The sequence below is a fragment of the Oryx dammah genome, unplaced genomic scaffold (assembly GCF_014754425.2).
Source record: "Oryx dammah isolate SB20612 unplaced genomic scaffold, SCBI_Odam_1.1 HiC_scaffold_2, whole genome shotgun sequence".
Classification (NCBI taxonomy): domain Eukaryota; kingdom Metazoa; phylum Chordata; class Mammalia; order Artiodactyla; family Bovidae; genus Oryx; species Oryx dammah.
In genome coordinates, this window is record NW_024070186.1 from 15,602,029 (window position 1) to 15,619,078 (window position 17,050).

The 17,050-nt window shown below is 48.3% G+C and overlaps 1 protein-coding gene across 1 annotated transcript in view; it reads left to right on the top strand.

The window, feature by feature from the left end:
- Positions 1-17,050, top strand: part of TMPRSS2 (transmembrane serine protease 2) — a 45,943-nt gene that overhangs the window by 14,163 nt on the left and 14,730 nt on the right. The window contains exons 3-7 of the mRNA XM_040232193.1: positions 234-456; positions 6,363-6,449; positions 7,099-7,212; positions 9,684-9,810; positions 10,672-10,782. Of these exons, the coding sequence (XP_040088127.1) occupies positions 234-456; positions 6,363-6,449; positions 7,099-7,212; positions 9,684-9,810; positions 10,672-10,782 (662 nt within the window). The remainder of the gene's footprint in view (positions 1-233; positions 457-6,362; positions 6,450-7,098; positions 7,213-9,683; positions 9,811-10,671; positions 10,783-17,050) is intronic.

Genomic DNA, 17,050 nt, shown 5'->3' on the forward strand with positions numbered 1-17,050 from the left:
TCCCACTTAGGGCCCCACATATTCTTACCTGGAAAATTCCATGAATATCAGCCTGGCGGGCTATAGTCCATGGGGTTGGGAAGAGTCAGACATGACTGAGTAGCTAAGAGTTTCACTTTCACATAGGAGTCTGCAGTGCTGAACCCATGAATTGACTGAGTGCCGTGGAATGTTTCTTTAAGCTTTGGAATAATTACAGCTTTGTATCATTCATCTTCTTTTTAATCGTTTAGGGATCATCACCAGGTGTTGGGCCTTACTATGAGAACCATGGATACCAGCCGGAAAGCTTGTACCCTCAGCAGCTGCCCACGGCTCCCCCTGCTTACGAGGTGTACCCCGCTCAGTACTACCAGCCCGTGGTGCCCCAGTACACCCCAAGGGTTCAGACGTACACCTCGACACCTGTAATCTACAGGCAGTCCAAACCTCCATCCAGGACAGCGTGCACCTCAAGTAGGACCCTTTTTGCTTGTATTTTCTCTAATGGAGCCGAGTTTGGGGTCTGCCTTCTCCAGTGTGCCCTCTGCCCCCACCAGCTCGGTGCCGACTCTCCTCTGTCTGCAGGACTGGTGTGCATGCCTCTCCCTTCCGCATCTCTGTGTCAAAGTTGTGGACCCTGGTTCTCACCTCCTGGGGGCCTTCGGGAGCCTCTTAGCTAGGTGGCGCTAGTGTTAAAGAATCTGCCTGCAGGAGCAGGATATGCTAGAGTGATGAATTCGATCCCTGGGTCGGGAAGATCCCCTGGAGGAGGGCATGGCAACCCACTCCAGTATTCTTGCCTGGAGAATCCCGTGGACAGAGGAGCCTGGCGGACTACAGTCCATGGGGTCACACAGAATCGGACATGACCGAGCACACAGCACACGTACACAGCAGCTAAGACCTTCATCTCCCACCAACGCTCCTGTACCAGCTTGGCCTGTACCACCCAGGGTGGTCTTTCCAGCCCAGTCTCTCTGAACTGCTTCTTGTCTGCGTGGTTTACCACTGTGTCATCTTGGGTAGATGGTAAGCCCCCAGTGCAGGAAGAAACAGCCTTTCTCTACGTACCCATTTCCTGGATGCTACAAGTCGCGATCAAGGTGCTTGATGAGTACTGTGTATTCAGTGAAGGAACTGGCTGGTGGGGTTGTCACCCAGAAGCATCTGCAACATTTTCTCATGGCTTGAAAGGTCTTATAGAGGGTGAGGGACTGCAGGTTGTGTGTCTTCTGCCCACCACCTTAATTCCATGTCTTTCATGCCCTCTCATTTGTCTGCTTTCTTTTTTAGTAGTTCAAACTTCTAATTGATTAATTAATTGTTTTGGCCCCATTATGCTGCGCGCAGGATCTTAGTTTTGCGACCAGCAATTGAACCCGTGCCCCTTGCATCGGAAGCACGGAGTCTTAACCTCTGGACTGCCAGGGAAGTCCTTGTCTGCCCTCCTTACATTTCATTTTATCTTCTTTCCGTCCAGATCCCTTCCTTTTATGCCCCCTCCCCTAACTTGTAATGGAGGCAAGTTGATGTGGTAAGCACTTCCCCGGGCAGGACGAGTACAGCCAGTTATATGAGCACAGAGCTAGTATAGGGGCTGGCCCAAGGAACATTTTCATTGATGACATTTTTATTTTATTTTGTGAGAAACACATAGCCTCACACACAGCCCACACAGTTAAAGATCTATGACAGGGTGAATTTCCACAGGCCAACAACGCTGCCATAAACAGTGGCATCAGGTTCTATCTGTACCCTTTGAAGATTCCTCTCCTCAGACCTCCCTCAGTTCAGTTCAGTCGCTCAGTCGTGTCTGACTCTTTGCGACCCCATGAATCGCAGCACGCCAGGCCTCCCTGTCCATCACCATCTCCCGGAGTTTCTTCACAAGTGCCGTCCCTCTTGTATTTCTCTCTCTGTCCTTTCTTGTCTCCCTCATGCTTCACAGATGGCTCTTCCATCCTTCCTTCTCCCGACCACTACTCTCTTCCATTCCTGTGTTTTCTACCCCTTTGTGATGCCTTCTCCTTAATTACTCCTGCCCCTTTCCTGTGTGGTTCTCTTTCCCTCCATCAGTTCATCTTGGTTCAAGAAATTACTTGTCTCTGCACTGATGTCCTTCTGGCGGTGGCTGTTAGATTGAGACCGGTGGCTCCTAATGGGGTGATTTTGGCCCTCGGGCATTTGGCGATGTCCGGAGACAGTTTCAGTTGCTATAACTGGGGTGGGGTTGCTACCAGCATCTACTCGGGAGGTGCCAGTGATGCTGCTGAACCTCCTCCGGTGCACAGAATGACCACTACCAAGGATGGCTCAGCCAAGATGTCCATGGTACCCAGGCTGAGGACCGCTGGTCTTAGCCCCTCATGGTCTTAGCTCATCCTTCCCTAACTCTTGGCAACCACTGATTTGTCTCCGTAATTTTCTCTCTTTTAGAGTGTAGAGTTGGAATCATGCAGCAGTACATAGCCTGTCAGAGCCTGACAGTATTTTGCAAGTGACTTAAAAAAGCACAAAGTCAAGAACTCCTCAGCGAGAGTACAAGGGATTTTTTATCTTCCTGGTTCTGTTTGTTTTAGCAAGAGATCTTTGACACTGAACCTTAATACATGTGTTAGCGTTTGGGTTTGGGAGGCATGAAGGTCAACAATCCTGTGAGGCAAATAGTTGACACTGGTCACAGAAGGGCTACATCAACAATTGATAACAAGGAAGGTAAGAGGAGAGTGAAAAAAGCTGGCTTGAACTCAGCATTAAAAAAACTAAGACATGGCATCTGGTCCCATCACTTCATGGTGGATAGAAGGGGAAAAAAGTGGAAGCAGTGACAAGATTTTATTTTCTTGGGTTCCAAAATCACCTCGGATGGTGACTGCCATGAATTAGAAGATGCTTGCTCCTTGGAAGGAAAGCTATGACAAGCCTAGACAGTGTATTAAAAAGCAGAGACATCACTTTGCTGACACAGGCCCATATGGTCAGAAGCTTCCCTAGTGGCTCAGATGGTAAAAAATCTGCCTGTAATGTGGGAGACCCAGGTTCAGTCTCTGGGTTGGGAAGATCCCTTGGAGAAAGAAATGGCAACCCACTCTAGTACTCTTGCCTGGAGAATCCCATGGACAGTGGAGCCTGGAGGGTTACAGTCCATGGGGTCGCAAAGAGTTGGACATGGCTGAGTGAGTAACACACGCACATGGTTTTTCCAGCAGTCATGTACAGATGTGAGAGTTTGGCCATAAAGAAGGCTGAGTGCCAAAGAATTGATTCTTTCAAATTGTGCTGGAGAAGACTCTTGAGAGTCCCTGTACTGCAAGGAGATCAAACCAGTCAATCTGAAAGGAATTCAACCCTGAATATTCATTGGGAAGACTGATGCTGAAGCTGAAGCTCCAATACTTTGGTCACCTGATGCAAAGTGCTGACTCATTGGAAAAGACCCTGATGCTGGCAAAGATTAAAGGCAGGAGAAGAGGGTGGCAGAGGATGAGATGGTTAGATAGCATCACCAATTGAATGAACATGAGTCTGAGCAAACTATAAAAGATAGTGAGGGACTGGGAAGCCTGACATGCTACAGTCCATGGAATTGCAAAGAATCGGACATGGCTTAGGTACTGAACAATAACAACAGCAAATGATTAGTCAGTCGTACCTACACCCAAATAGGTACAATTGCAAACCAGCTCCCAGTCCAGTCTGATCGACCAGACACTGATCCCGAAATAGTTGTCCACCAGCAGTTAGATCTGGGGCCCCCACTGCCCACACTCCTAGCGAAAGCCGGGCAGGTTGCCACCCTGTCCAGGAGAGGTTCAGGACACCTAGTTCAGGATACCCTCTCAACGAAAGGTTCAGGACACCTGGTTTAACATCCTTCTACTCACCAGCATGGTATCTTATCTTGGATACTATGACACACAGGGAAGTCACCCAAAGGAAGAAATCACCCTTTACTGATGGATCAAATTGACCATTTGGAATTTCCCCTGAGCCTCCTTGGTGACCCCACCTTGCCTGCTGCCAGACACATTGACCGTGAACCAAGCCCTGATAACACATGGCTGGTGTCACATGGCACTCTTCAGACCAGCGGCCGTGACCTCACCCAGGAGCCGTAGGTCTGAGACTCACCTCCTGTCCCCTAGCTGAGTCAGAATCTCTGGGTAACAGGTTCCCCAGGTGATTCCTAAGCCGGTTTGAGCACAGACTGTGGAATTTGCAGAATGTGGTAACAAAATGAGGGGTGAGGGTTCATGCCCAGATCCAGTGGTTCGATTGACTCCAGAAACTGGACTTCTTGGTCTGGTGGACTTCTGGAAGGAAAAATGGGCACAGGTGGGGTGCAGGGCCTCCCCATGGGCTCCACCTCTGCTGCCTGGTGTCCTCCTGTAGGAGCTAAGGAGAAGTAGGTTGTATAAGAGCCTTGGCCCTGGCTCTCCTCTCCTCTGCCTGTCCACCCATCTCCCAAGCGAAGCACTGGCCCTGGGGTGCTCTCTGCACAGGAACTGCTGGGGGTGGCGGTGGTGGACGTCTTACTCTGAAGCTTGGCATGACTTGTGGCTTAGGCTCTGAACAACAGCGGTGTGTTGTTTCGAAATGGCACCCCACTCCAGTACTCTTGCCTGGAAACTGCCATAGACAGAGGAGCCTGGTAGGCTACAGTCCACGGGGTTGCGAAGAGGTGGACACGACTGAGCGACTTCACTTTGACTTTTCACTTTCATGATTGGAGAAGGAAATGGCAACCCACTCCAGTGTTCTGGCCTGGAGAATCCCAGGGAAGGGGGAGCCTGGTGGGCTGCCATCTATGGGGTAGCACAGAGTTGGACACGACTGAAGCAACTTAGCAGCAGCAGCAGCAGCAGAGGACACTGGTGACCTTGTCCTACAGCTTGTCTTCTTAGCTGGAACGTGAGCACTGGCGACCCCGGTGCTGTAGATACTCCCACAGTGATAGATCATCCTTCCTTTTCACGGTCCAGCGAGGCAGCCACTGGCCGTGTGGGACTATGGAGCAGTTGAATTTACAGAATGATTTAGTATCATTTAACATGAGAATTAATTAAGGTGAAAATAGCCACCTGAGGCCAGTGACTGTGAGTCAGTGAGTCAATGTGACTCTGGCCCATCCATTCCCTAAACTGCCTTGAGGAAGAGGCTTTTTTCTCTCTGCCTCGAATATCACTGACATGGAGATGAGAGAAAGGCTGTGCTTTGTGGCTTGCAGGATCTTAGCTCCCCAACCAGGGGTCAAACATGGGCCCCCTGCATTGGAAGCTTGGAGTCTTAACCATTGGACAGCCAGGGATGTCCCTGGAGATGACAATTTGGGGAGTGTTATTATTATTTTGCTTATGCTTGTAATTACTGCAGCAAGGTATATTTCCTTTATTCAACCACTTTTTTACATTCATCATTTTTTGGACTATCTTGAGACCAAAAGACTATCTTACTTTTTAAAGAGCTTAACTTCAGTGTATGTTTGCTTTATATCACAGCTGCCTGCTTTGGTTCTCCAAAAAGTTAGTTTTAGTTCAACTCTATGGAAGAAATAAGGCCTCCCAGGATATGTTCCTAAAGAGAAAAGTCACTTTTTTAAAAATGGAAATGTAATTGCTTTACAATGTTGTGTTAGTTTCCGCTGTACGACAATGAGAAGCAGCCTCAAGTGGACATGTGTCCCCTCCGTGGCCCTGCCTCTCACCTAGCCCCCACCCCACCCCTCTGGCCACCTCAGGGCACCGAGCTGAGCTCCCTGTGCTCTGCTCCCCACCAGCTGTTTCACACGTGCTGGTGTGTATATATCCATGCTGCGCTCCCCGTTCGCCCCACTCTCCCTTCCCCCACTGTGTCCGAAAGTCTGTTCTCTGTCTGCAACTCTGTTCCTGCCTTGCAGATAGTTTCATCAGCACCGTTTTTCTAGATTCCATAGATATGTTTTAAAATATGTTATTTGTTTCCCTCTTTCTGACTTACTTCACACTCTGTGTGATAGGCTGTGGGTTCATCTGCCTCACTACAGCTGGCTCAATTTCATTCTTTTTATGGCTGAATAATATTTAAGTGTATAAGTAAGTAAGTAAGTGAAAGTTGCTCAGTCGTGTCCGACTCCGCGACCCCATGGACTATACAGTCCATGGAATTCTCCAGGCAAGAATACTACGGTGGGTAGCCTTTCCCTTCTCCAGGGGATCTTCCCACCTCAGGGATCGAACCCAGGTCTCCCACATTGCAGGCGGATTCTTTACCAACTGAGCTATCAGGGAAGCCCCATTTAAGTGTATTATTCCTTGATAAAATACACCATGACAGTAGTGCATGAAATTTGAGAGTCTAAGAAACCAGGTGACTAAGCTGTGTACTCACTGCCTTTCCTGCAGAGACTAAGAAAGCCCTGTGCATCACCTTCACCCTGGTGGCCCTGCTGGCAGGAGCAATCCTTGCTGCCGTCCTCCTCTGGAAGTACAGTAAGTGCGGGCCAGGGCTGAGCTGCCTTGTGCTGGCCCTTCAGCAGCCCTGCTGCCTGGACCGGGGGCCCACCCCCAGCCCCTCATGAAGTTTCCTGTCTCTTTCCTGTTTGACTATAAGATGCTCGGAAAACCTTTCTTGGAAGCCGCCAGTCCCGTTGGTGTACTTCCTCGCCTGTGGGTTGTCAAGATCCCATGTCCTTCGTGTGGTATTGACACGTGGGGGAGAAGCATGTTGAGCTCACCCTGTGCTTTAGGACCCTGGGTGGGGCCTGGCAGTCGTGAGCACCCGTACCTCGGGGCACACCTGTCTCCTGCTTTTCAGTGTACATGGAGGTGGCTGGAGGCCACCCTCCCCAGGGGACTCCTATACCTACGGCCAGGCCTCCTCCACCAGCCTGGGCCGGGGATCATGGGTCACAGGACTCACCTGTGTGGAGGGGGTGCGGGAACTGCTGTCCATATCCCAGGTTAGGGATCCGCCTCTGACCGGAAGTAATAAACCTGGGAGATTCACCATTGCTGTGGGCAGTCCCGCTTCCTTTGACATATTAAAATAGAGGGGTATGGCTTGCTGTCTCTTGTCCCCAGGGCTGGGAGTTTCCTTGGTTTCTCACCTGATGGGCATCTCCCTCTGTTTCCCCGCAAGCGGAGGACGAGTGCTCAGGGATGGAGTGCAGCTCCTCCGGGACCTGTGTGAGCCCCTCTCTCTGGTGCGATGGCATCCTGCACTGCCCCAGTGGCGAGGACGAGAACCGCTGCGGTGAGTGGCAGGGCTGCTTGTGGGAGGGGGCCGCTTGGCCCGGGCACCGGGTGGCCCCCACAGAGGCCACAGCAAGGCAGGCACACGATGCCAGGCTTGTATCCCGCACGTCAATCACTCCATCACCGACTCCATTCCTGAAGGCTGAACCTTGCATGCAAGCCCAGTTTTCAGATGAGGAGACAGGCTCAGAGGGGGTGAGCTCCCACCTGGAGTCACACAGCCAGGGGATGGGAGACCACAGCCTAGGGCCAGGCCACATTCATGCCCTAGCTGCCACAGGACGTGACTAAAACAGCAAACTGTTTAAAATAGCAAGTTGGGAGTGGGCTCTGTGTTTTCTAAGCAAGCTGCTTTTCGGGTGGCCTATGTGTGTTGTCACAGGGTAGACACTGCTTCTGCTTTTATTTTCAATGAATTTTTCAGTAGCTGTGGGCTTCCCAGGTAGCGCTAGTGGTAAAGAGTTCACATTCCAGCGCAGGAGATGCAAGAAGCATGCATTTGGTCCGTGGTTTGGGAAGATCCCCTGGAGAAGGGAAAGGCAATCCACTCCAGTATTCTTGCCTGGAGAATCCCATGGACAGAGGAGCCTAGCAGATTATAGTCCATGGGGTCGCACAGAGCCAGACACGACTGAGCAACTGAACACAAAGTAGGTGCAGCAGGGAAATGATGCCTGAGGATGGAGGTTGCGCTGATATCCGCTGAAGGCCCTACCCAAAGCCTAAAGCCTGCTGCATGCTCTGGGAGCCGTTAACTTTGAGTGCAAGTGATGCAGACAGAGGCTGTGCTCCTCCCTAGAGCTGTCCATCCTCTGTGGCCATCCTGGGGAGATGGTTCTCTTTTACACCCCAAGTCCAGGTCAGGGCACCTGTGTGAGACACTGCTGTTCTGCCCGTGGATTCCCCTGCACTGGGAGTTCCTGGAGTTCTCGCCTACAGCAGAGGATTTGCACTTGGCAGACTCACTCACTCTGCAAAGTATCCACATAGTGCTTTGCCTTTATGGGTGATAGTATATTTGTTGTCACCATTTTCTTAACTAAAGTGGAGAGTTTCTGAGGTTGAGCAGACGTGGTTACTCTATTGGATGGAATGGTGTTTGATGTTGTAATACCTGTGTCCACTCACATGTCAATAACTCTAGCAAGACCAACTCATGATGTTGCCTGGAGAGACTTTCTCTTCTTAATGTCGAAGTTGTATCTATTTAAATACTGTTAAGAGTTAATGTCTTCAAATAGATCAAAATTCAGGAAGTAGCTAAGGGTACGGAGTGAAAAATCTCACCTACCACTTCACGTAACACACTCAAACACAGTCTCATGCTCACAGATACTAACACATACACTCATACACTGTGAGATTAGATAGAGGACAGGTGCCGGTCTCTGACCCCAGTTCCCAGCACAGAGCTCCTGAGACCATGGTGATTTTCAAGTGGTGAGACCACCTGGTGCATCTTTTGTTCTGGTATTTGGTCCCTGACCCCAGCTCCTGACACCGAGCTCCTAAGGCCCTTGTCATTTCCTGGGTGATAGAAGGGTCTTTTGTTCTACAAGGCGATTCTGGGTGGCTCCTGAATGGCTCCTGTGGGCGCTGGTCACCTCAAAGACTGAGTAGAAGCTTTCAGCCCCTCACCCCGCTGTCTTGAAACCACTTTCTTGTCAGAAAACCGCTGATCCTTTTACTGTCTCCATGGTTTTGCCTTTTCCCAAGTGTCGTAGAGTTGGAATCCTACCAGATGTATGTAGCCTTTTCCATCACTGACTGATGTGCACTTACGCTTCCTCCATGTCTCTTCGCAGCCTGATGGCTCATTTCTCTTTAGGGTTGAATCATATTCCACTGTCTGGATGCCCTTATAGTTGGTTTATCCACTCACATGGTGGATGGAATCGCTCACCACGGAAGCATCAGGAAATGAGCTGGTTGCTCCATGGCAGCCTGAGCCTGGATGTCAGGCCCTAAGCAACAACTAATCTCCTTTCCATCTCCATAGATTTCTTTCTCCGATGTTTCATAGAAATGGGGTCCTACGGTGTGTGGACCCTTGCCTGGCCTCTTTCAGTCAGGAGGATATCAGTCACGTGTGAACATTCATGCCTGTTGTGTCGTGTCAGTGTTTCATCCCCTTTCATGGAACAATAACGTTCCACTGTGCGCAAGGACTGCATTCTGCGTGTTCCTCCACCGATGAACGTTTGGATGTTACCCACTTTGAGCTCTTGTGAATAATGTTCTCACGAACATGTGTGCACGATGTTCATTTTTGTCTGAATACCTGTTTTCAGCTCTGTCGGGTGAAGGGCACGTTTTGGGAGGAAAGGCTAGATTCTGGGCATCTCTTGTGTGTAGCTGGGGAGAGGGAGCCAAGCCCTCTGGAGCCTCTGTGTCCGGGGATGGTGGGGCCCGCGTGAGGACAGGATGAAGGTCACAGTCTGGGACTCACCAGAGCCTCCCTTCCCGCAGTTCGCCTCTATGGACCGAACTTCATTCTTCAGGTGTACTCAGCACAGAGGAAGTCCTGGCACCCCGTGTGCCTGGATGACTGGAGTGAGAGCTACGGGAGGGCGGCCTGCCAGGACATGGGCTACCGGTGAGTTCCGAGCCCCTCGTCCTCCCTGGTGATGGTGACAGGCACAGAGCATGGAATCAGTGCATCTCTCTGCCCCTCTCCGGAAGTGCCAGCCCACAGACACCACACACCTCTGTCTTCTTCCCAAAGCTGCCTGCCCCAGGGACCCAGCAGGGGAGCGTGTGCCCCACACCCCCAGCCCCACCTCCTCCGGCCTCCATCTGCTCCTGGTTCCTCAGGGCTGTCCAGCGCCGAGGTCACCAGGGTCCCAGGTGCTGGCTGAGGGCCTTGAGAGACTCATTTCCTGAGGAGACTCCAGCGCAAGGTGGAAGCCTTGACTCAGCTTGCCTCATCTCCTCCTTGGGCGTGTCCCCATGTGACTTCTCTGCAAATCTAGCCTGTTCACCCTATGCTAGTTTTCAAAATGAATTATCACTGGATAAAAAAGTTGCCATCTTAGCTAGGGACCTGCTTCCAAATGCCACTCCCCCTAGTTGCAGTGTGTGTCACTATGAATGACGTAGGGATGTCTCATCGTGGTTCAGGGTCTGCATTTTACCACTGGGAGCATTTGGACGTCTGGTTACATTATATGTTTGGTTACACTATATGTCCTCGCACATCTATATTCTTACTGCTTTTTTATCCTGATCCACATTAAATTCGAAACACGACTGACAGAGGACTTTCCCCTGACACTTCAGGGTTACTGGATGGTTATAATGTGGTGTCACTTAATTAGAAGTTGTGTTTTTGTTTTCCAAAATGCTCTTAACCTGCGTGTCGTATAAGAGAAGTACTATGATATAGCTATAGCATAGGGTTTGCAAATGCTCGCAGCAAAACTATTATTTTAAGTAAGACTTTCTGTCTTTTTTTTAGGAATAGTTTTTACTCTAGCCAAGGAATAGCAGATGACAGCGGAGCCACAAGCTTTATGAAGCTGAACATAAGTGCCAATGATATCGATCTCTATAAAAAACTCTACCACAGGTATTTAATTTGCCGATTTCTTTTTTAAAAAATTTGTTTTATTGAAGTATGGCTGATTTACAATGTTGTGTTCATTTCCACCAAACAGCAAAGTGATTCAGTTATACAAATATATGCATTCTTTTTCACATTCTTTTCCACTTGATTTATCACAAGATATTGAATATAGTTCCCCGTGGTATACAGTAGGACATTGTTGTTTATATCCATCCTATATATAACAGTTTGCATCTGCTAATCCTGAAATTCCAGTCCATCTGCTTTTCCCTCCCCTTGGCAACCACAAGTCTGTGTCTACGTCTGTGAGTCTGTCTGTTTCATAGGTAAATTCATTTGTTTCATATTTTAGATTCCACATATAAGTGATATCATATAGCATTTGTCTTTCTTTGTCTGGCTTACTTCACCTAGTAGGATCATTTCTAGGTCCATTCATGTTCCTGCAAAAGGAATTATTTCTTTTTTTCTTATGGTTGAGTAGTATTCCATTGTGTATATGTGCCTCATCTTCTTTATGCTCATCGATACCTGGATATTTAGGTTGCCTTCATGTCTTGACACTGTAAATAGTGCTGCAGTGAACACTGGGATGCGTGTATCCTTTTGAATTACAGTTTTGTCTGGGTCTATGCCCAGGAGTGGGATTGCAGGATAACATGGCACTTTTATTTTTAGTCTTTTGAGGAATCTCAAAATTAATCAAACTATTCGCATGGACCACAGCCTTGTCTAACTCAACAAAACTATGAGGCGTGCCATGTAGGGCCATGATGCATGGGGTCATGGTGGAGAAGTCTGACAGAATGTGGTCTACTGGAGGAGGGAATGGCAAACCATTTCCGTATTCTTGCCTTGAGAACCCCATGAACAGTATGAAAAGGCAAAATGATAGGATACTGAAAGAGGAACTCCCCAGGTCAGTAGGTGCCCAATATGCTACTAGAGATCAGGGGAGAAATAACGCCAGAAAGAATGAAGGGATGGAGCCAAAGCAAAAACAACGCCCAGTTGAGGATGTGACTGGTGATGGAAGTAAAGTCTGATGCTGTAAAGAACACTATTGCATAGGAATGTGGAATGTCAGGTACACGAATCACAGTAAATTGGAAGTGGTCAAACAGGAGATGGCAAGAGTGAACATCGACATTTTAGGAATCAGTGAACTAAAATGGACTGGCATGGGTGAATTTAACTCAGATGACCACTACTGTGGGCAAGAATCCCTTAGAAGAAATGGAGTAGCCCTCATTGTCAACAAAAGAGTCCAAAATGCAGTACCTGGATGCAGTCTCAAAAAGGATAGAATGGTCTCTGTTTGTTTCCAAGGCAAACCATTCAGTATCATAGTAATCCAAGTCTATGGCTCAACCAGTAAAACTGAAGTTGAATGGTTCTATGAAGACCTACAAGTCTTTCTAGAACTAACACCCAAAAAAGATGTCCTTTTCATTATAGGGGACTGGAATTCAAAAGTAGGAAGTCAATGAACACCTGGAGTAACAGGCAAATTTGGCCTTGGAATACAGAATGAAGCAGGGCAAAGGCTTATAGCGTTTTGCCAAGAGAACGCACTGGTCATAGCAAACACCCTCTTCCAACAACACAAGAGAAGATTCTACATAGGGACATCACCAAATGGTCAATACCAAAATCAGATTGATCATATTCTTTGCAGTCAAAGATGGAGAAACTCTACACAGTCAGCAAAAACAAGACTGGGAGCTGACTGTAGGTCAGGTCATGAACTCCTTATTGCCAAATTCAGACTTAAATTGAAGAAACTAGGGAAAACCACTAGACCATTCAGATATGACCTAAATCAAATCCTTTAAGATTATACAGTGGAAGTGACAAACAGATTCAAGGGATTAGATCTGATAGACAGAGTGCCTGAAGAACTATGGACAGAGGTTCCTGACATTGTACAGGAGGCAGTGATCAAGACCATCCCCAAGAAAAAGAAATGCAAAAAGGAAAAATGGTTGTCTGGAGAGGCCTCACAAATAGCTGAAAAAAGAAGAGAAGCTAAAGGCAAAGAAGAAAGGGAAAGATATACCCATTTGAATGCAGATTTCCAAAAAATAACAAGGAGAGATAAGAAAGCCTTCCTCAGTGATCAATGCAAAGAAATAGAGGAAAACAGTAGAATGGGAAAGACTAGAGATCTCTTCAAGAAAATTAGAGATACCAAGGGAATATTTCATGCAAAGATGGGCACAATAAAGGACAGAAATTGTATGGACCGAACAGAAGCAGAGGATATTAAGAAGAGGTGGCAAGAATACACAGAAGAACTGTACAGAAAAGATCTTCATGACCCAGATGACCACAATGGTGTGATCACCCAGGCAGACATCCTGGAATGTGAAGTCAAATGGGCCTTAGGAAACATTACTACAAACAAAGCTAGTGGAGGTGATGGAATTCCAGTTGAGCTGTTTCAAATCCTAAAAGATGATGCTGTGGTAGTGCTGCACTCAATATACCAACAAGTTTGGAAAACTCAGCAGTGGCCACAGGACTGGAAAAGGTCAGTTTTCATTCCAATCCCAAAGAAAGGCAAAGAATGTTCAAACTATCACACAATTGCACTCATCTCACACGCTAGCAAATAATGCTCAAAATTCTCCAAGCCAGGCTTTAACAATACGTGAACCGTGAACTTGCAAATGTTCAAGCTAAAAAGGGAGACGAACCAGAAATCAAATTGCCAACATCCGTTGGATCATCGAAAAAGCAAGAGAGTTCCAGAAAACCATCTACTTCTGCTTTATTGACTACGCCAAAACTTTTGACTGTGTGGGTCACAGCAAACTGGCAAATTCTTCAAGAGGTGGGAATGCCAGACCACCTTAGCTGCCTCCTGAGAAATCTGTATGCAGGTCAGGAAGCAACAGTTAGAACTGGACATGGAACAACAGACTAGTTCCAAATAGGGAAAGGAGTACGTGAAGGCTGTATATTGTCACCCTGCTTATTTAACTTATATGCAGACTCCATCATGCAAAATGTCAGGCTGGATGAAGCACAAGCTGAAATCAGGATTGCTGGGAGAAATATCAATAAACTCAGATATGCAGATGACACCATCCTTATGGCAGAAAGTGAAGAAGAACTAAAGAGCCTCTTGATGAAAGTGAAAGAGGAGAGTGAAAATTTGGATTAAAACTCAATATTCGGAAAACTAAGATCATGGCATCTGGTCTTATCATTTCATGGCAAATAGATGGAGTAACAGTGAGAGGCTTTATTTCTTTGGGCTCCAAAATCACTGCAGATGGTGAGTGCAGCCATGAAATTAAAAGATGCTTGCTCCTTGGAAGAAAATCTATGACCAACCTAGACAGCATATTCAAAAGCAGAGACATTACTTTGCCAACAAAGGTCCATCTAGTTAAAACTGTGGTTTTTCTAGTAGTCATGTATGGATGTGTGAGTTGGACTATAAAGAAAGCTGAGTGCTGAAGAATTGATGCTTTTGAACTGTGGTGTTGGAGAAGACTCTTGAGAGTCCCTTGGACTGCAAGGAGATCCAACCAGTCCATTCTAAAGGAAATCAGTCCTGAATATTCATTGGAAAGACTGATGCTAAAGCTGAAACTCCAATACTTTGGCCACCTGATGGGAAGAACTGACTCACTGGAAGAGACCCTGATGCTGGGAAAGATTGAGGGCAGGAGGAGAAGGGGACAACAGAGGATGAAATGATTGGATGGCATCACTGACTCGATGGACATTAATTTGAGCAAGCTCCAGGAGTTGGTGATGGACAGGGAAGCCTGGTGTGCTGCAGGCCATGGAGTCACAAAGAGTCAAACACGACTCAGCTACTGAACTAAACTGAACTGAGGAATCTCCTCACTATTCTCCATAGTGGCTGCACCAACTTACATTCCCCCTAACAGTGTAGGAAGTTTCCCTTTTCTCCACAACCCGTCCAGCATTTGTTATTTGGAGACTTTTTAATGATGGCCCTTCTGACCAGTGTGAGGTGATACCTCGTTGTTTTGATTTGCGTTTCTCTAATAATTAGTGATGTTGAACATCTTTTCACGGGTGTGTTGGGCATGGTTGTTTCTTTTTTCCTTTCAAAAACTGCAAATGAGTAGGGGATGTCTGGGAGAATCACCATTAGAGTTTGATTTCTCTCTTGCTGGTAAGAGTTTGTCTGAGTTCCTCACAGGGAGGAGATTGGACTCTAAGTAGGACCCATCACTCTGAGCAGCTTTGGGTTCGTTCTAGGGAGGCGTTTGTGCTAAGTCGCTTCAGTCATGTTTGACTCTTTGTAGCCTTCAAGGCTCCTCTGTCTATGGGATTCTCTAGGCAAGAGTATTGGAGTGGGTTGCCGTTTCCTCCCCCATGGAATCTTCTCGACCCAGGGATCAAACTCACATCTCCTGCATTGCCGGTGGGTTCTTTACCATCAGCGCCACCTTGGGAAGCAGCTGTGGTCTACTGGCCACCTGTGTGTGCCCTCTGCCCTCCGGGGTATTGGGTAACATTACAGAATGAAGATTCCTCTTTCCTGATTTTCTTCTCTCTGCAGACACTAGAGATGCATCTTAGTGTGTGTCAGGGTGTGTGTCTAGGGGTCCAGAAGAATGTCTCGTGATTCCCCACTGGGGTGGTCAACTCATCCTGGTTTTTGCAGGACCCTGCAGGTTTCACACTGGAAACTCTGCTTCCCAGAGGTCCTCTCAACCCAGGCAGTGGGGAAGGTTGTTCCCCCAGCCCGAGCCATAGAGTCAGAGGCTGCTGTGTGAGGGGTGGGCCTGAGAGCTAGCAGCTACTCCAGTACACCAGTGTTTCCTGTACCTGGAGGCCAACTTGCAATGCTGGGAAGGTCGCAGTGTGTCCAGTGGGTGGACGTGAACCTGAGTTGGTCCCACGGTTGAGTTGGTCCCACGGTTGATCGTTTGACTAGTTAGGAGGGTGGGGGAGAGGGCTAGGCTTAAGCTACTCAGTTTGTGTTGCATATGTTTAAAATGTTTGCAGTCTTCCTAGAATCATTCATGCTGGTGTTACTTAGTTACTAAGTCATGTCTGACTCTTTCACGACCACATGGACTGTAGCCCTCCAGTCTCCTCTGTCCATGGAATTGTCCAGGGAAGAATACTGGAGAGGGTTTCCACGCCCTCCTCCAGGGGGATCTTCTCAGCCCAAGGACCAAACCTGGGTCTCCCGCATTGCAGGCAGATATTTTACCACTGAGCCAGCAGGGAGTATAGAATACTGTTATTCAAATGGAAAGACACACAGCATTCAGCTTCCTCAGCTCCCAGTTCCCCATCACTCATCCAAACCATGCCATCCCCTCCCTGCTGGCCAGGTGCCAGGTGCTGTGTTTAGGGAAGAAGGACAAGTCAAGCTTCCCCCTCTTTTTCTGTAAGTGGGAGACAGAAGCAGGTTTGTGTTCCTGGTGGCCCGGGGGGGCTGACTTCTGCCCGGGGCACCTGAGCCTGGCCGTCCCCAAGAATGTGACAGGCTGAGCCTAGGAGGAAGGGTGCCCATGGCCAGGTGTGGCCATCAAAACAGCCGGCGGTGGTTTGCCCCCCTGAAAAGCTGAACACAGCTGCCTGGGCTCTTTGTAAATACCGTCTCTTTGTCTTGCTTGGTTACTTGGAACCAGGGCTGAGTAAGGGAGGAAAGGCTGCCATCTTGTGGTAACTCGTAAGATGGCTTCAGACTTTGGAGGGAAGAAGAGGTCATTGCTTGGCACATGTATGCTCGTCAGCGGGGTGGGAGGACTTCTTTCCCATTTGCTTTCAGATGTAGCACTTTGATACTTGAACCTCGGGCTCCCGGTAGGGCTTGTCTGAGCAATTGCTTCGTGCCCTGAGGTTGCGTTTTTCTTCAGTCGCTTAGTCGTGTCTGACTCTTTGTGACCCCATGGACTGCAGCACGCCAGGCTTCCCTGTCTTTCACCATCTCTCAGAGTTTGCTCAAACTCATGTCCATTGAGTTGGTGATGCCATCCAACCATCTCATTCTCAGTTGCCCCCTTTGCCTCCTGCTTCAGTCCTTCCCAGCATCAGGGTCTGATGGCTGCACAGTGTGCCTCCACACAGGGAGGATGACCTGACGATCCTTAGAAAACATCCGCTCTTAATGGGAGCGTGTCTCCTCTTGGCATCTCGTGCTACCCAGCCTGAGACCACCAGGACACACCTTGTCTTGAAACTATGGGTGTCTCAGTGGGAGGGTGTTAGAAGGGACTTATAATGGGATGTGGGCTTGTATTGAGTCATTTGGGGAAGGTTCCAGGAA